At 36.7% G+C, this 20,932-nt stretch overlaps 1 protein-coding gene across 1 annotated transcript in view; it reads left to right on the top strand.

The window, feature by feature from the left end:
- The first annotated feature begins 3,609 nt into the window (after nucleotides 1–3,609).
- LOC112043770 (uncharacterized) overlaps nucleotides 3,610–20,932 on the top strand; it is a 130,560-nt gene continuing 113,237 nt past the window's right edge. Inside the window, exon 1 of the mRNA XM_052884272.1 lies at nucleotides 3,610–3,782. Within this exon, the coding sequence (XP_052740232.1) occupies nucleotides 3,698–3,782 (85 nt within the window). The 5' untranslated portion in view covers nucleotides 3,610–3,697. The remainder of the gene's footprint in view (nucleotides 3,783–20,932) is intronic.

Below are 20,932 nucleotides of genomic sequence, written 5' to 3'. Positions count from 1 at the left end.
TTATGTTTGTACGTGAGCCATAAAGGCATTTTTATACCGTGCAGGGTGAATGTAAGGACTGTTTACATTGATGCTAAAATTTTATGCCGCAGGGGGTTACTTTTGGATTGAGTTAGGGGTGTGTAATCTCTGTTGACGGTGGATTACTTGGAGAGCTTTAAACAACGTTGTTGCTAACCTATGAATTTTTTGTTAGTTCATTTTGAAATATAAGTTTAGAGCGCGGTTGTAATAGCGTTGATACAACGTTGTTGTTATAGCTTGTTCGTAATGCAAATTCGTTCGTAATGCGATGGTCCGCGGGGGCCGGGAGGTGGATAGCGATGACAGATAAACCTACAACTGATGCACCCCAATTCCAGCCTTTCCATGCGCGCACGACTACATACCCGCACTTTCCTTTCCTCCCCATTATGGGAGTGTCATCAACCAACTTATCAACCTATGAATTATTTGTTCTTTCATTTTGAAATATAAGTTTAGAGCGCGGTTGAAACAGCGTTGACACAACGTTGCTATGAAATGCTTCATATGTAGCATTGAGTCAGCAAGCTTGAAAATTAAATTCAGTTTAAGCAATAGGGCTGTAAGTAAGTGTGCTTCAATGGTGAATTTACAAACTGCATTCTGTAAAGTTACAGCGATGTGACATCGCTCATTTCCATGGTGATTTCGTTGTTAGTGACAATTTATGTTTAGCATCTCATAGAAATAAAATACAAAATCTTGTTACTGGTAAATCCATACTTACTATTTACTTAATATTTTAAATGTGAAAGTGTGTGTGTGTTTGTTTGTTTTTCCGTCTTTCACGGCAAAACGGAGCAACGAATTGACGTGATTTTTTAAATGGAGATAATTGAAATGATGGAGAGTGATAAAGGCTAATTTTGTCTTTGTCTGACCCCCTTTCCTAAAATGGTGGGTGGAAGTTTGTATGGAGCAATCCGCAATTTCTAAGGCAGAAAGCTAATAATTGGAATGCAGACTGTTTGTGACTAACAAAAAACTGTGCATCATTTTTTTTTTAAATCCGCCCCTAAACCTTTGAAAGAGGGAGTGAAATTTTATACGAGACTTTTCGCAGTTTTCAAGGTAGGAAACTAAAAAACGTTACACACAGGTAGGGTAGGGGTAGGATAGAGGTAGGGGGTAGTTGATGAAATGGCGACTTTTCACTGGAAGACGCAGTTTTGTTCAAAACACCACTAGATAGTTTGACGACATCCAGCGAAACTCTATGAAACGATAAATGCAGGCAATTTAGAACTGCAGTGTTAGGTAGTCTCTACACAAAGCCTATGCTAAGAATTGACAATTATATTGAACTAGTGGACGCCCGCGACTACATCCGCGTGGAATTCAGTATTCCATAAATTTCGCGGGAACCGTGGATTTTTCCGGGATGAAAAGTAACCTATGTGTTAATCCAGAGTAAAATCTATTTCTTATATAAATTTCAGCCAAATCGCTTCAATAAAAGGAGGAACAAACACACAAACTTTCGCTTTTATAATATTAGTGTGATAGAATTGGACGCCCATCGGCTGATGTGATAAAGATGCAGCTACAAAAATTTTAATAGTAAATTTTGAAATTCCGAGCTTTTAAAAATAATATTTTGCTTTTTCTAAAGAACGCTGATTAAATATAGCGCTATAAATATGATATACGGACCGCATGATCGTAAATATGTGCATAATACCCACAGTAAGGAAGTTATAGTGCAATAAAAATATATATTACATTTACCTACAAGAAGTCAAATCAAATATTGAAATACTAACGCCCGCGACTTCGTCCGCGTGGAATAGTTTTTCACAAATTCCTCGGGAACGGAACCATGGATTTTTCCGAAAAAAAAACATGTGTTAATCCAGACTATAATCTATCTCTACTTCAAATTTCAGGTGATTCGGTTCAGTAGTCGAGGCGTGAAAGAGTAACAAACATTCATACGTTTTCGCAAATCTCGGGAATCCATGGATTTTTTCGAGATAAAAAGCCTATGTGTTGATCGAGAGTTAAATCTATTTCCATTCCAAATTTCAGCCAAATCGCTTTAATAGTAGCGGCGTTAAAGAGTAACAAACATCCAAACAAACATATACAAACTTTCGCGTTTATAATATTAGTAGGACTAGCGAAAGCCTGTGATTTCGTACGTAACATAGAACGATGGATTTTCCTGGGACCAAAGTATCTTGCGAGTATGTCCATGTATTTGCCTAGTTTGGGCAAGTAGTCCATGTTTTTTTTTTATTCTTAATAAGTTAGCCTTTGAAAATCTCTCCTGATGGTAAGTGATTATGAAAGATGGAAGCGGGCTTATTTGTTAGGAAAATGAAAATCCACATCCCTTTTGGTTTCTACACGATATCGTATCGGAACGCTAGTTCAATTGGCGGTACTTCTTTGGTCGGTAGGGTAACAAAGCCTCTCACCGGCCATACGTGGATCAATTAAGAAAACCTCAATCGGCCCAGCCGGGAATCAAACCCAGGAGCCCCGTCTTGTAAATACACTGCGCATACCACTGCGAAGCCGTCAAGAATCCATGTGTTAGTCCAAGTTAGGTAAGTAAGTTTGTGTTTTCTGATCTTATAACCTTCATCATCCTTAAGGCAAGAGTGAATAGGCATCTTCTAGGTAAACGCGTTCCTTCGTAAGTCACAGCTACACTTACCAAATGATCTAAATAAGATACTTAGACTTTGAGAGAGAGCTATACCATACCATACCTTAGGCTAAGAAGAAATAAAGTTCAATATTCAATAACCAGACCTGAATTCGAAACTACTATCTCCTGATTCCCGCAAAGGTTAACCACTGAACCTCCGTGTATAGCTAAAGTAAGGGTAGATTGATTGATAATAATGAAAAACTATATGATATTAAGAAAAATGTAAAGTTTTTCAATTGAATTAATTGAATAATAAATAATCTTTTTAACATAAAAATGGAACCGACTTAAAAATATTTCAGTTATTAATATCATAATAACTGAAATATTTTTTTTTACACAAAATTACTAAACCGGAACTACTACATGAAAATTCATAAAAATTAAATGGGATCAATCTGGAAGTACTTTAAAACAAAAAAAGGATTTTTAATATTGGTTACAAAACTATGGTTGGTTGGCTATTGGGTAAAAAAACATACGCGTCGAATTGCAAACCTCCTCCTTTTTTGAAGTCGGTTAAAAATACGCGTTATACTTTAGGCTGGACTGTTGAAACCTGCTACTGTCTAAAACATAGACGTACGTTGTACTAAACCTATAGCAGGATCAGGGCTGTCGAAATCTCAGCCTTCTTCATATTAGGTCTGTCTGGCTTCACAGGCTATCGTTTTAAAAGCATATTGCGACTAAAGCCCACATTTAACCCTTTCAAATTCGTACAATCCTAGTAATCAAATTAGCAAATGTAATAAATAGTAAAACAATGTAACAATTAGTTAAACAATTATAGAAAATCACACGTATTTGTTACGTTAATCACGTTTAGGCTGTGACATGTTAAATCATCAAAAATAACATTTAAAAGAATCAATAATAACCAAATGTAACCGACGTCCTAGCTTCAGTATTCCGGGTGCCGCCGGAGCGAGCGGTTGGTAGCGACGGTCGGTATCGAAATGATTTCGTAGACTATGAGACGCGAGTAATATTTATTTGCCACTGTGTGACTTTATGTGCCCAATTATGGATTGGAAGGGATATGCTGCAATTATTCTTGCGCTGTTAGCAGGGGTATGCTGTAACCCAGCGAAAATAGGTGAGCCTTAAGTTATTTTTGTTTATTGGCTATTTATTGATGAAGCTTGGAACAAAGACGTAGCAAAGATTGTGTAGCGTTGAATGTTCTTTGTAAGCGTTTAAATTGCTAGGTAACGGAAATTATTTCTGAAAATATACAGTGTGTTTTTTAGTTATAAAAAATATTATGGTGTTGTTCACACAATTATGATTGATACATTTATTTGTAAAACTATTATTTAAATTTTTTATTATAACAAAATTGTGGTTAGGTGTGTTTATATGTCGCTGATAATTTTAATTAAAATCAAGTTTTGATACAGAAAGGTGGTGACACCTAAATTCAGATATAGTTGAATGTTTAATGTTGTAAGGGTTTTAAACCGTTATTTTACATATGGATGTAAGCAATTTGCTTTTCAGTTATAAATATTTTTTGATTACTTTTATACAATATAATTAAGACATTTATTTGCAAACTTCTTTTTTAAAATTCTAAAATTTTAAATTCTCATCTCATCTTATGGAACTATAGTAATTCTTAGATAGTCAATAGTCGATATTCATTTATTTCAATTAGGCTTAGTTTACAATCACTTTTAAAATGACAGGTAGGTATTAATATGATGATGTTAATAATTAGTCGAAAACTTGAATTTTTAACTTAAAATTTACGAGGGTTATAAAACGTTATACGGGTTACGATACTGTGCTACTGATAATTATTTTAGTTAAATTTCTTTTACTATGAAAAAGAGAATTCTGTCGACTCTATCGTAGAGAGATAGTGAAGTATAAAAAATGTTTTTTTTTTTTCATTTAACCCTTAGCCAGTAACCCTTACCAGTGGTAGCTCTTGTAAATAAAAAGCAGTGGTGAAAACTGTAGATAAATTGTTATATTTTTTTCTCTTCTAACTCTCTAACCCTTAACAGTACTAGTTGATCGTGTAAGGACTTGTCTAATATGATAAACTTATATCACAGGTTCAGAAAACATACTATACCGAGCTGAACTTGCTTGATTTAACTTTTCCAAATAATCAACATTTTCGATACATTAGAAGTATTACTTCATTTATCTTCTACCTATAGTTATAATACAATAATTAAAAGAAAAAATACAAACAATTCGAAAACATTAACGTACCCACGAAACTAAAAAGGGAAAAGTAACATTTAGTTTCTACCTATTGATCAATTTGAAGACGATGCCAAGCCCGTGTAGTGTTGATTTTGTAATCAGTAGATAAGCGTGACCAATTAAATTAATATAAATTCATTCTAACAACCCCCCCCCCCCCCCCCTTCTGAAAGTCTTAATTTAAATAGCGTGGTTTTCTATTGGTAAAAGAATTTATAAAATAATTTTAGTATATATCTAGAAAGTACAAGAGCAACCTCGCAAATTCACAAACTTTACTTCTGGATATATAGATTAATTAACTAAATAAAAAATAAACTAGGTAATACAAAACGCATATATACAATTAAATTTTCCAATTTTTACGCTGCAGTTGATTTTATGATGGCTACAAACTCTCAATTCGTGTTAAAATTGAATAGTTTACGATACATTTGAGTTATATAGATGTTAAAATGTCATGTCACCACATTTTACTGCACTGTACAAATTTCGAATATTTTCAACATATTAATCGTAAAAAGCTCTCTATATTTTTCGTTGATACGTTTTCGTTAATTGTACCTACTTTCAAACATTGTGGAAATATTGGTATTGGTATGCTTTAATACTAAATATATTTGCATGTTTTTATAACAGTTTTGTCAGCAATTGTACTTGATATTAAGTTGAAAGCGCAATGGTGTAGCTTGGCAACATCGTTCGTAACACTCCTGATGTTGCGCGCGGGCCGGGGGGCGTGTAGCGATGAATGAAAAACCCACGAATGATGCACGTCACTTCCCCGCACGCACGATTTCACACCCGTGCAGTCTTTCCCCCTGTCGCCCGCATATCATGGGAGCGTTATCAACGAACTTGCCAGACTATAGTTTTATTACCAAAAATTTATAATTATAGTTTCATCCACGTAGTTCCCATTCCCGTATGAATATATAGCCGTATACTAATATATAGATAGCCGTGTTACTACTTGATAATGTAGCTTACTGCTGGTGAAAGTATTTTTCTAATCGGTTCAGTAGTTTTTGAGTTTATTCGTTACAAACAAAACTACAAATCTAACCTCTTTATAATATTAGTAAATATATATCTAATATATTTATCGGCTATCTTAGTACCTGTAACACAAGCTACGCTTACTTTAGGGGCTAGATTGTGATGTATTTACTATCTAAATTTATTTATTTTACTTCACGTTCTACCTACATAGATACCAACCTTTTCATACCGGTTACGAAGCGTAGAGGCCACTTAATAATGTTATGAATAAATTACCCAAACACTGGAAAAAAAAATATTTTATACTAGAGATAGGGAACTAGCACATCAAAACTGAGGCGGAAAAATGCATAATTATCCTAATATCATTTACTTAGTAGCTTATTTGAACCAATAATACTTAAATATTGTCTACAATATCAAGCTGTGTGTCTATCTGTCTGTCTATGTCTATGTGTCTGTCTGTGTGTGAAGTCGCTAAGTTCGGATTATTTTTTGCGGTGATTTTGTAGGCACGTAACATATCTATATTATAGAATAATCATTGTTTTTTTATTATTTACAAGTTAACTCTTGACTACAATCTCACCTGATGGTAAATGATGATACAGTATAAGATGGAAACGGCCTAACTTGTTAAGGAGCGGATAAAAATCTACACCCCTTTCGGTTTCTAACACCGTACCGCTTAATCGCTTAGCGGTACGTCTTTGTCGGTAAGGTAGTGACTAGCCACGGCCGAAGCGTCTCACCAGCCATAACTATAGTATTTAAAAATATCGTTGGTCACTACCCACTGCGCTGCTACGCCGTCTAAAATAGAAATATTGAGTAAAATTACAAACAATTAACCAAAAAAGGACTTAATTAAGTAAGACTCTTCCCTTACAAAAGATTCATTCACTAATAGTCGCAAAGATTCATCAGCGACGAGACGAAAAAAAAAAGAAATGTTAATGCGTAAAAACTCGTCGAGAATTTCGCAAAAGCCATAAGTCGCCGTCTACGGAATACAAAACAGGAGCCGTGCTACGTAATGCGCTTCGTAGACAGATGTCTATTAAATGACTCTACGTAGACTGTTTTTTTTTTGCGTCGTCGCGTCGGCGTAGCTGCTTTTTGATAGATGCTGTTGTGTCAGATATATTTTTTTTAAATTACAAGTTAGCCTTTGACTACAATCTCAGCTGATGGTAAGTGATGATACAATCTAAGATTAAAGCGGGCTCACTTGTTAGGAGGCGAATGAAAATCCACACTCCTTTCGGCTTCTACACGGCATCGTACTGTACCGTATTTCAGTTGTACGAGAACCTGTGATAGCGAGAACTTTATTTTATGCTAGCTGACGCCGCGCGTGTTCACCCGCGTGTTCCCGTAGAAATATGGAGACAATATATAGCCTATAGCCTTCCTCGATAAATGGGCTATCTAACACTGAAAGAATTTTCCAAATCGGACTAGTAGTTCCTGAGATTAGATTCGTTCAAGCAAGCAAATAAACTCTTCAGCTTTATAACATTAGTATAGACTAGTCGACGCTCCGCGGTTTCACTCGCGTAGATCCCATTCCCGTGGGAATGCGGGGATAAAATATAGCCTTGCTGATAATGTTACCGTACCTTTCCATTAGTGAAATATGTTTCCAAATTGTTCCAGTTGTTTTAGAGCCTATGCAACCAAACAAACCTTTGCTCTTTATAATATTAGTATAGAAAAGCTAAAAGTTTATCAGTTCATGCTCCTACATGTATCAGTATTTTCAATTTAGTAAAATTACAATAGATTACTGTAATAATGTAAATGTACGAGTACGTAATTTGCACCATGGAGACTTTGGAAGGATGGAGGATTTAAGTAATTATTAAATAATGACAGAAATCAACTCATGTCTATGCAAGAAGCCTATGTCCAGCAGTGGACGTCCATCGGCTGATTAGCTGAGGTAAGGTAAGGGGCTAAAAACATGTGGTCGTAGTACTTTCCTGAGCAAGCTACCTAGTACTTACTACTTAGTGCTAGTCTAGACTATCTCCCGGTTTCATTTCGCTCTTGCTTAATGAGATGGATATCATTCTTCACAGTTTTAATTACGGCGCAGTAATTACGCTTTTTTAAGATACTCGCACGTTTTAATGAAATGCGAGATATATTTTTACGACTCGCATGAATGCGAAGTATAATAAGGCTTGATTCTTATTTTCAATGCTTTTATTTTCGTTTGTACTTTGATATACATTATAGGTACATAGAAATTACACATGTCCTACACAATAGTTGGGTTACTAATATTATAAACGCGAAAGTTTGTAGGGATGTTTGTTTGGATGTTTGTTACTCTGTAACTACTGAACCGATTTGACAGAAGACAGAACCCTGGATAAGCACATAAGCTTTTCATTCGTGTAAAATTTGTGATTTGTGTAAAATTGACTTACCCACGGACGAAGTCGCGGGCGTCCACTAGTTACCAATATTGCTACAACACTGTAACTTTTCTAGAAAGGAACGATCTCAAGACGACATTCAGGGGTACAGACGTCATGAAGTTGCTTTGAGATACATTAATAAGAAATATAAAAAACGCGAGAGTGAAATATCTATGTAGGTGTTTATATTTTTCGTATAACGTTTGCTTCGACACGTACTTTATTAGATTTTTGATATAATATATATGGAAGAAAGATATGATATAATTGGAAAAAGGCAAACAATAAGGTTGGATATTTAAAGAAACAAAATAATTTTAAAATATTTTGAATTTCTTTAACCATATAACCATACTAAATGGCTAGTAATCTCTTATTCTATATTTAAATGGCACTCATTTAATCTATATCTATACTATACTAATATTATAAAGCTGAAGAGTTGGTTTGTTTGTTTGTTTGATTGAACGCGCTAATCTCAGGAACTACTGATCCGATTTGAAAAAGTCTTACAGTGTTAGATAGCCCATTTATCGAGGCAGGCTGTATGCTATATATTATTCCCGTATTCATACGGGAACGGGAACCACGCAGGTAAAACCGCGCGGTGTCAGCTAGTTTAACATATTTATATTCGTCCTATTGTCCACAATTTACTTTTTCTACTTTTCTCTTAGCCGAAATGTCATCGATAAAAATTTCCCGCCCTGAGGACATGCCTTAGTTATGTCTGTCGTTAAGTTTATTGACCTCTCGTTATATTTAAGAGCTTAGATTTATAGGAAGCAATTGCCCTCAGCGGTCACTAAATGGTACATTTGTACTTAAAGGAAGTTTTTATTACGACTTGGGTATGAATTTTAGTATTCGTACCAGTTCTTTGGGTTTCTCGGTTTATTGATGTAAATTTCCGGCACATGTTTTTTATAGTACACGTTATAAAAGTGGTTAAATTTTACGTTTATGAATGCTTTTTTTATTTGTAATAGCTAAATTTGATAACCTCGTCTTAGTATATATTAACATTACTCATTGGTGCAGAACTAAAAAATTAAAACAAATGAAAATTGTTTGACCGAATTTCTTTCGACAACCGTTCGTTTTTACAAAATGTCGAAGGTTACAGGCTACAACAGGCTCTAAATCAGTGGTTAGCATGTATTTGTTAACATAGTTCGAAGAGCCGATGGACGTTGGGGTCCCAAAGTGCTGGAATGGCGACCTCGCACTAGTAAGCGCAGTGTTGGTCGACCCCCCACCAGGTGGACTGACGACATCAAGCGAGTCGCAGGGATTCCCTGGATGCAGGCGGCTGAGCATCGTGATGTTTGGAAGTCCCTACAAAAGGCCTATGTCCTGCAGTGGACAACCATCGGCTGATATGATGATGATGATGAACGAGGTAAGTTGCTCCAAACCTCAAAAACTATTTATATTGTTGTGCCTTTGTTGTAATTATCTCTATTGATTACACATCTCCAATATGTCAGGTCAGTCTCCGTATAATTGCACTGGGTTGATTAATTGCACTGACTACAATAACTACATGACGGTTAATTGCTTTTTAATTATACATTTGCGTTACAAAAATATACGATAATAATGTTGTTTCAGATTTCATTTTACGGGTAATACTGATATTGATGTAACAGAATATTAATTGTTAATAGCTGTATGTATAAATAATTAAAATTGTAAAGAAAAATTATTTAAATGAGCAATTGTAGGAAATCTTGCCTGCTCTTCTCAGCAGAACCTGTCTTCCGAACCGGTGGAAGTCTCTCCAAATTATCATAACTTGACGTTCAAAAAGTGCTGGTAAACTAAGCCTAATTAAAAAAAATGATTTTTGATTTTATTTGATTTGCCCATTACCACTTCACCTTTGCTAAGTAACTTTCTTTTGCGAATCTCCTCGTTTCTGATTCGATCACGTAGAGATACTCCAAGTGTAACTCGCTCCTTCGCCCGGTGAGTAATTTCGAGCCTTCTAATGAGGTCAAATTAGTAACCAAGACTCGGGTCCGTAGGACATCATTCTTCGATACTAATAAATAAATAAATGAATAAGCCTTTATTCTATTACCATTTTACAGTTTTTCTTATAATCTGAAATTATTTAAAAAGAAATAATTTCACTAAGTATAAGTCACCTGTACGTGCCTCCCCCAATGACACTATAGTCTGGCAAGTTTGTTGATGACACTCCCATAATATGCGGGCGACGGGGGGAAAGACTGCGCGGGTGTATAATAGTGCGTGCGGGGAAGTGAGGTGCGTCAGTCGTGGGCTTTTCATTCATCGCTACACGCCCTGTATCGCGCCTGGCCTGCACTTACCATCGGGAGTGTTACGAACGTAGTTGCCAAGCTATAATACAACATAGTAAAAAATAAACACTAAAGTAATATCTGTCATTGTCATATCATGACATATTCCTTTTTAGATGACCGTACGCCACTTTGTAACAACTGACTAAAGTATTTGAATTCTACTGTCATTTTCTAATGAAGCTCGGATCATGACATGACATTTCCCTATATCATGACTGCGCCACTTCATAACAGCTCACATGACATATCGGGTTGTTTCCAACATACCCGCGGCAATATACATAAGCAATTTCCTGCCCTACCGTGCCTACGTGACTAAATTATTGTACATAAAGGTTTTCGCTCACCACTCACTTCCGAAATGTCAACCGCAAAAGTGTAGTAAACACCACTAACTGGTTCTCGCAATAGATGGAGAGCTAGTCGACATATTTGGGTAGTTATTTGAGGTAACCTGCAAAATTTGTCTTGTATCTCTATCTCCTTTGATATACTAACATAGAACTGGACCCTGGCTGGGCATGGGGCTTTGTTTTTTGGAAAAAATGTCTGAAAATTTTGTAATTTTAAAATGATAAGAGTAAAACAAATAAACCAGTCGGAATGTTCTCAAGCATCTGGGAAAATCACAAACTAAGTTGGCTTATTTGTTTTGTTTAATTTTAAGTATAAGAATTACAGATTTCATCCTAGTTTATCTCTATGACCACGTAAGGTGATCGCCGGCCCTAAGAATCAAACTAATATCGTTCACACTAAGTTTGTGTGTACGTTTGTTATTGTAACTCCTTTCCAACGCCGATTTTACCCTGGTTTAACACATAATCTACTTTTTATCCCGGATAAATCCATGGTTCCCCATTTGTAAAACAGATTTGTAGAACAGTGAAAAGTTTCATCCTGGACAAGTTATCCTAATGAGAAGTAAGGTTCAACCGCAAGCTTTTAAACCAAATCCAACTTGTGCGGTATAACCCAGTGCGTGGAGACCTTAAGCTGATTTATGAAAACTTTAAGCGAATCTGCGTCGTAGTTAACCCCTGCTAATTAGAGAGGTTGACGTTAAATTTACATTTTATTTTAACTTTGCAACTGAAAATTGGTTAGTTTTTAACGAGCAGTCGAGAAAGGCTTGGTAAGCTGATGTTGAAATCTAGGACCAAATTACTTAGTATGTATAAAATTAAAATTCTTTTGATAAAACTCATTTAAAAAGAACTTGTTTTATAAAATAAAACATAACTTGGCTTATACTTTTGCTTATTACAGCTGTACATACTTGTATATTCTCTTTGGTTCTACAAAGATACTAATCTAGGATTTAATGTACGTATTAGAATGAAATTGGTGTTTTTTTTTATTTGTTTTGATAAAATCCGTGGCCGCTTCGCTGAATATATCTTCTGGATTGTTTGTCTAGTTGTTGAACCTTTATGGCTACACAAAGAGTTGAGGTTCTAGGTTTAATTCTTGAGTCGGACTAAACAATATTGGATTATAATCTTCTTTTTTTTTAATTATATCGAAAATCATGGTGTCTCTGTATACCGCGTAAAGCTATAGATTTTCATCGTGATTAGAATAACTCAACCTTTGTGGAAACTATAGGTGATGTGACAGACTTTCAAAAGAAAGTAAGTTTACACTCAGAAAAAAACAATTAAACCAATATCGAATCACACTATCTATATCTACCTCAGAACATTAAAAACGCTTTAACTACGCTAAGATCTTTTTCATTATGCAACGGATTTTGATGCATTAGATAGAGTGATTAAACAGAAAGGTATATACGTACCATTATCATTATCAATCTATATTCAACTCCTTGCTGAGAACGAGTCTCCGCTCAGAATGCAGAATGAGAGGGGTTAGTAGTCCACCACGCTGGCCCAATGCGGATTGGCAGACTTCACACACGCAGAAAATTGAGATAGTTCTCAGTCAAAAGTGAACTAGGCACAATATTATGTGAAAAAAAAATTATTTGGGAAAAGCTATAGGTATACGAAAATCGTTCGTCCATAAATAACCTTTTAGCTGTTTTCGGGTATACATATCATTTTATTGAAAAGGCACAGCGACCTTTTTGCATCATTCCAAAGTGGTTGTAAGTCGCGCGGACCATTGCACGGGATAAAGCTCTGCGTTCCATCTGCGAATGGTATGACGGAAATGTCCTCATAACGAAAAACCGTATTGATTTTATGGAAAAACGGTAAACCCATCGCAATCGTAAGTTATATAACACTCTCAGACAAGCGCAACTTTGTTCGCGTATGATTAATTTTGTTTGTTTTTTTTTTTAAATATGCAAATGGTGCATCTCGAAGTTTGGGTTGGGTATTCAAAACCCATAGTCTATGGGCTTTATTAGAAGACTCAAAGTCACTCAGCGGGCGATGGAGCGAGCTATGCTTGGAGTTTCTCTTCGTGATCGAATTAGGTACAAGGAGATCCGCAGACGAACCAAAGTCACTGACATAGCTCGCGAAGCTGAAGTGGTAATGGGCAGGCCACATACTTCGAAGAGCCTTTAGACGTTGGGGTCCCAAGGTGTTGGCGGCTCGAGACCCTTGTGCTTGGAGGTCCATGCAAGAGGCGTATGTCCAGCAGTGGACGTTTATCGGCTGATAAGTCGTCATATCAAGTTTATTGTCATAGCCAGGTGGTTGGTTACGTACCTTCTCTCCTTTTGTCGCGTTATATTTATATATATATACTATAAAGATTACCAAATAAGTATTTAAAGTGCTAAAATGGCAAAATACTAAACAATTTCAAAGCAAACCTAACCCAACTAAAAACTCAAGTCAAGTAAAAGAAAGTCAAGTTAGCCTAGAAATTTCAAGATATCAAAGCAATGGCTGCTTAGCGCATGGCAAAGAGCCGTGATAGCCCAGTGGATAAGATCTCTGCCCCCGATTTCGGAGGGTGTGGGTTTGAATCCGGTTCGGGGCATGCACCAACTTTTCAGTTGTGTGAATTTTAAGTAATTAAATATCACATGTCTAAAACGGTGAAGGAATAACACCGTGATGAACCTGCATACCAGAGAATTTTCTTAATTCTCTGCGTGTATGAAGTCTGCCAATCCGCATTGGGCCCGCGTGGTGGACTATTGGCCTAAGGAGACTTGAGCTCAGCAGTGTGCCAAATATGGGTTGATAATGATGAATGCATGCTGAAATAGATTCCTGGAAGCGGTCCTATGCGGTCGGAGTCGAAAGCATCTGCTAGTTTTATATAAAGAGAATCACTGTACAATCAATGTTAATTATTATTGCAATTAATATTAAAACCGCTGAAGCCTGACATCATCAAAGTGTTCGACTGTGAGCAATCAGGCGAGCTAGACGTAATTAGTGCAGTACATCTATCTCATGTTATCTCCACGAATCGCAGGCTATTGAAATTAGCTGCTTCATGGTCGATGTGTTGTCGTCATAGTGTATACCGTACCTATTGTTAGAGTAATTTCATCGTGTAAGACACCTATTGTCAGTGTGACGTCATCGTGTTACGTCATTATCAACGTGCATAGACCAGGGTAGCCATGTGGTACGTCGATTCTCTTTCTACAAATGCTTCGAAAATTAAGAAATGTATGAGAATGACATTTGCTATCACGTGGTCAAGTTATCGACTGATCTGTCATTCCCATACATTTTTTTAGTTTTCGTAGCGTTAGCGTTTGTAGAAAGAGTATCGATGTGCCACATGGCTACCGGTCCTGCCTTTTTCGCCGCCTCTATTTTTGTTTACATGAACTATCTTATAACCTACTTCGTAGTATAAATTCAAATCGTGCCAACTGTCAGTTGAATTCAACTAGTAGTTTCAGAGTGCTACGTTTATTAAAAAATGCATGTTTTTAACTTTTTTATAGATTTTTTTTCAATAGATAATAATGAAATAATTATTAATGATACAGGTTTGTTGGTATTAACAATATTTACATTACAAGGAAATTTTGTTAAAACTATGAATTCAGATTATAATTGTGCATTTATGCGTACTTCTAATAAAATATTTACACTTTAGTCCAAAATAATTCACTACGTTCAACTCGCGCATAACGGTTAATTGCGATCAACTTAACCTCGGATCTCGTGCGCGTAACTTATTGTAAGCGTAGTTGTAATTAAAAATAATTACAATTCAGGCCAAAATTTTTACACCTTCACTCCGTTCAATTCACGCGAATTCACATGAAATTGCGATCAATCAACCGCGTACAACTACCGAGTATCTCTCCGTGATCGAATCAGAAATGAGGAAATCCGTAGAAGAACCAAAGTCACCGACATAGCTCAACAAGTCGCGAAGCTGAATTTGCAATGGGCGGGACACATTGTTCGAAGAGCCGATGGGCGTTGAGGTCCCAAGGTGCTAGAATGGTGACCCCGCAGTAGAAAACGTGGTTTTGGTCGATCCCCCACCAGGTTGATTGACGACATCAAGCGAGTCGCAGGGATACGCTGGATGCAGACGGCTCAGGATTGTGATGTTTGGGAGTCCCTACAAAAGGCCTATATCCTGCAGTGGACGTCTGTTCGGCTGATATGATGATTATGATGTTTTATGCGTTATTTGAATAAAATAATTACACTTTAGGCCAAAATTCCTACAACTTCACTCCGTTCAATTCACGCGAACCGTTCAATTCACATGAAACGTTCAATTGCGATCAATCAGCCGCGCGGCGCGGTACATGTATCGTTGCAAATGGTGCAAACAATTTATCACAGAACAATACCGCTGCAAATGGGCCCCGAGACAATTTAAGCGCGCTTGACGTCCGTTTAGCACTTTGCGTGATGTTCGTGCGATACTCGGGCTCGGGCTGGTTAGGGAACGTTCTGGAATTTAAAATGAATAAAAATAATAAACCGAGTCGTATACGAGTTGGGCTATTACTATAAGAGACACTGGAAACTGCAGAGATGAAAATGTGTTAAACTTAAAGGGAAAGGAAACAAGAATATAGGAATTACTTTGCTAACTTGTTTTTTTAATAATGTTAGGAAAATAAAAGTGTTTAATAATAGAGAAAATTTTAATTGGGCACCATTAACAGCCTATTTAAGTCTGTAAGAGCCGTGATAGCCCAGTGGATTTGACCTCTGCCTTCGATTCGGAGAGCGTAGGTTCAAATCCAATCCGGGGATGCACCTCCAACTTTTCAGTTATAAACGGAGCGGTAGGAAAACATTGTAAGAAAACCTGCATACCTGATAATTTTCTTAATTCTCTAGATGTGTGAAGTCTGCCAATTTGCATTGGGCTAGCTTGGTGGACTATTGACCTAACCCCCTCTCATTTTGAGTTAACAAGTTAGCCCATTTCCATCTTAGATTACATCATCACTTACTATCAGGTGAGAGTGTAGTCTAGGCCAAACTTGCAAAGAATAACCAATAACCACCAAGTGCATAAATCCAACTGAAAATTATTAGTGACAATTAGTTGGGAGCTAGAAATTAATATTCCAAAGCTCTTTCCAGAATTAGAACTTAGAAATTCGTTATCCGATGCCACATAGTTTGCAGTTAAACAATCAAGTAACAAAATTAAAACGACCCTCTGAGCCGAGGTCCGAGTGACAGAGGAGACGCTCATAGTAGTTCTGCCCATCTCTTCTGCTTCGCCTTCGGGCTCCACCGGGTGATGCCTCTACGCTTGCCCTAGCTTGCTTGCTTAAAAAAAGATTCTATAACAAGATCTCCAAGACTGTGATGGACCTGCCAAGCATAGCTTTAAGCAATGTGTTAAAAAACATTACTCAGTCGAGGTTACTACACCATTGATGAATTCCTCAATGATAAAGATGTTTGGAGGCCATTGGATCAACTTCCAGCTTCACACAGGAAGTAAAACTATAAGAAATTGTAATGTTGTCATCAATTGTGAATTATAATACTGTATGATTTTATAATGAGCAACTGTTGAGTTTCTTGCCGGTTTCTTCTCAAAAGAACCTGCCTTCCGAACCGGTGGTAGAATCTTTACAAATAGTCAACTGACGTATCAAAAGTAAACTGAGCCTACTTGAAATAAATGAATTATGAATTTTAAAAGTTTAGAAAATAAAGACTATTTAATATAAAATCTGCTAGCGATTTTCCTCATGCTAGTCATAAAACATACAGAAAACAAATATTTGTAATTGTTCCGAAGAGAGAATTTAATTATGAACAGCTGTAACCGCGCGGGTCTATTTGCGCTGATTACTGAATAATTAACACGGTTAATTAATAATGGCGGTTTAAAAGCCATAAAACATTACCCGCTGACAAACATATTATTAAACATGCTTCCTGACTTCGGCAAATATTACGTTCATATGCAATTATTCATAACGGATGTAAAAATGTAATGGATCGTTAAGGGTTATTCTAATAAGAACCCGGTCAAGCTTCGTTTTGACGTAAGTGCAATTATCTTCCCTACACTCATTATCTAAAGCCTACCCCTACCCTACCCTAAATGTATAATGATTCTTTGATTTGTCCAAAGCATTCGATTGTGTTGACCCTAACACTCTTACTTATGTTAAGCCATTATAGCATCAAAAACCTTGCATTTGATTGGATTGTCTCTTATTTTAGTGATACGAATAGAACGCAAAAGGTACGATAGCAGTAGAGCTCTTTGTGCCAATTCTTTTCCGGGGAAGTACTTACTGTTATTTTTACAACCAAACTTCCCGATTACAACTTTTTTGTTTTTATTCTTTACAATTTAGCCCTTGATTACCTGATGGTAAGTGATTATGCAATTTAAGATGGAAACAGGCTAGCTTGAAATGAAAATCCACACTCCTTTCGGTTTCTACACGACATCGCTTGACGGTACGTTTTTGCAAGTAGAGTGGTAACTAGCCACGGTCGAAACTTTCCACCAGGCAGACCTGGACCAATTAAGACAGCCTCAATCGGCCCAGCCGGGGATCAAAACCAGGACCTTCATCTTGTAGATTAACTGACCCCACTGCGCCACGGAGGCCGTCAAAAGTTCTTTTCCAGAGAAGTAAAAACTGTTATGATTGTGTTTATACAACTTCTACTAAACTATAATTAAATGAATGTATGCCGTTGATTTTAAAGTTCAACAATGTAGCAACACGCCATTAAGATCACTCAGACGTGAGTTATTATACTGAGCTAAAGCGATGCAGTGTAATAAGCCACTCACGACGAAGTAATTGCAACTCACGTTAAACTTACGGGTAATTCATTGTTTCCAACTGTGGGAGAATCAATTGTCAAGATGGTGCATTTACAAACATCATTGTTAACTTAAAAACTGTAAGGTCTCCATCATCATAATCATCGTCATCGTTTTAAGCTGAGTCATCATTATCAACCCTATTCGGCTTACTCCTAAGCTCGAGTCACCTCTCGTAATGAGAGGGGTTAGGCCAATAGTCCACCACTCAGGCTATACAGACAGACACCACATTGACTGACTATACACGCAGAGAGTTAAGAAAATTCTCTGGTATGCAGGATTCCTCACGATGTTTTCCCTTCATCGTTTGAGACACGTGATATTTAATTTCTTAAAATGTACACAACTAAAAGGTTGGAGGTGCATGCCCCGGACCGAATTCGAACCCACACTCTCCGGAATCGGAGGCAGAGGTCATATACTCTGAGCGTTCACGGCTCAGGCAATATGTAGTAGCTTCCAAACACCTCGGACTGACGGCCTCCGTGGCGTAGTGGTATGCGCGGTGGATTTACAAGATGGAGGTCCTGGGTTCGATCCCTGACTGGGTTGAATGAGGTTTTCTTAATTGGTTCAGGCGTGGCTGGTGGGAGACTTCAGCCGTAGTTACCACCCTACCGGTAAAGACGTACCGCCAAGTGATTTAGCGTTCCAGTACGATGTCGTGTAGAAACCGAAAGGGGTGTGGGTGTTTCATCCTACTCCAAACAAGTTAGTCTGCTTCCATTTTAGATTGCATCATCACTTAGTATCAAGGCTCAAGATAGTGAGATAGTCAAGGGGTAACTTGTAAAGAATAAAAAAAAAAAATGGTCTCAGACCGCCAACAGCCAGTGGCTCGCTGTTATCCGTTGATATCACATACACGTCCTGTGAAGTATTGTTCTATTATGATGCTTTTCCACTTAACATCAAGTGGGCTTTCTGTTAAATATTGTAACAAAAAAACAAGTACTTTATTACAACAAACAACTATAGATTAGATTATTTATATAGATGGTACACGCGATATTATCTAGTAGTTTCCAGTCGGCCGGCTCAAAGGCCTGCCTATTTGTCACGGTCCCAGCGAAAACAAATCTAGGGAAAATTTTATCTGTCGGGGAGTTGTATTTTTCACGCGCCCCTTGCCCTGCGGCGTTCGTGACCGGAATCCAGACAAAGATTAAATATGGAAAGCAGACACGAAACTTGATTTGACTTGGTAATGTTAAATAGCTAAAAAAGGTGAATAAATTCTGTGTCTGCTGGTTTTTTTTTCTCCCTCTCTCGCAAAAGCTGAGTTTGTTGGGTTTTTTTTGATGAATGATTACTGTTTGAACTACATAGACAGACAACCACGTGTAACTTTTTGGTATACATAATCGTAACAAAAACGAATATCAATAGTATAGTTAAAAGCTTTAAGCTTGACAAAATGTCTTGCGATTCTACAGTATTAAACTTATATATTTTCTTAGGGAAAACTTATTAATCTTACTATTATAACGATTAATAAAAGGTGTTAAATTGCCAATTAGAATTTATTTTTAGGCCAAAGCTGGGAATTATAGCTTTTAAGTTAAATCCTAGATAGACTGGTAGAATAAGTTTGTTTAGAAAGATAAGCGAAAGGAGCTGTCAGCCATTGATGTAAACTTATACATCAAGGCTGTCAGCAAAACAACGACAAACACAAGCCATCTTGAATATTCAATATTCAATAGCGATACAAATATAATTTTAGTTCTACAAATTAACTCACTTCATGCTCAATATTTTTTTTAGAGCTAGAGACGTATGATTTAGAAAACTAATTACCAAAAACCTGTTGTTCAACTCACAAGCATAAATTTAGCATATGATATGTATATATATATCTGAATTGTCGACGCTACTTCAATTTAACATATTAACGCGTCTGACTGTAGGTATACCTCATTTTTAGTACCAAAAGTCAAACTATTCTAAATGAAAATATTTAGAATTGTACATTTTAGGAGATTGAGGTTTCTGTATTATTTTATTTAATCTATGATTTGGTAGCAATTAAAGCTGACACGCGCTGAGCTTTGACTGTCCTGCGTACATGTGTCGCACTCGTGTCACACGATGGCGTTTAATGCCGGCATTATTCTCTTTAATTAATTCTAATATCGTTCATTCAGTGTGGTATACACGTTCATTCTGAATTGTCAGTAATTAGTGTCCATTTTGTAAACAAACGTTTCAAAAATATTGTTTTCCCCAGTTTTCGTAAATATTAATAACTGTTATCATTTGCTTGGCAATCCTTTAGCTTTTGAGTGATGATATAAACAGAAAAAGATAGAAACAAACAGACGTGTAATTTAAAACATAACTTTTTGTGGTATAAATTATGCAAAGAAGTACATGACACTGTTTTATTACAAATTTTTCATCTTTATACGTAAAAATGTGTAAATAAATGTTCAGAAATCTTTGGGAGACTATTATTACAATAGAGCCGTCAAAGCCCAGTGGATATGACCTCTGCTTCCGATTCCGGAGAGTGTGGGTTCGAATCCAGTCCAGGGCATGCACCTCCAACTTTTTGTGTGCATTTTATGAAATTAAATAAATATCACGTGTCTCAAATCGTGAGGAAATCTGCATACCTGAGAATTTTTTCAAGCTTCTAATATTTTGTCCTTCGGTAAATAGTAAGTTGGGACAGCATTATCAACCGTATATTTAAAAATGTTTTTACTATCACGTGTCTCAAACGGTGAAGGAATAACATCGTAAAGAAACCTGCATACCAGAGAATTTTCTCAATTCCCTGCATGTGTGAAGTCTGCCAATCCGCATTGGGCCAGTGTGGTGGACTATTGGCTTAACCCCTCTCATTCTGAGAAGATACCCGAGCTCAGCAGTGACTCGAATATGGGTTGATAATTATTATGATGAATATCACACACACACATTAATATACACACCGGTGTAAGCCCAAACATACGCACAAAGTGCAAAACACGCACTAACGTATACACACACACATAAGTGCACATGAAACTGACGACTATGTT

The sequence above is a fragment of the Bicyclus anynana genome, chromosome 11 (assembly GCF_947172395.1).
Source record: "Bicyclus anynana chromosome 11, ilBicAnyn1.1, whole genome shotgun sequence".
Classification (NCBI taxonomy): domain Eukaryota; kingdom Metazoa; phylum Arthropoda; class Insecta; order Lepidoptera; family Nymphalidae; genus Bicyclus; species Bicyclus anynana.
This window is presented reverse-complemented; position numbering and strand designations above follow the sequence as displayed.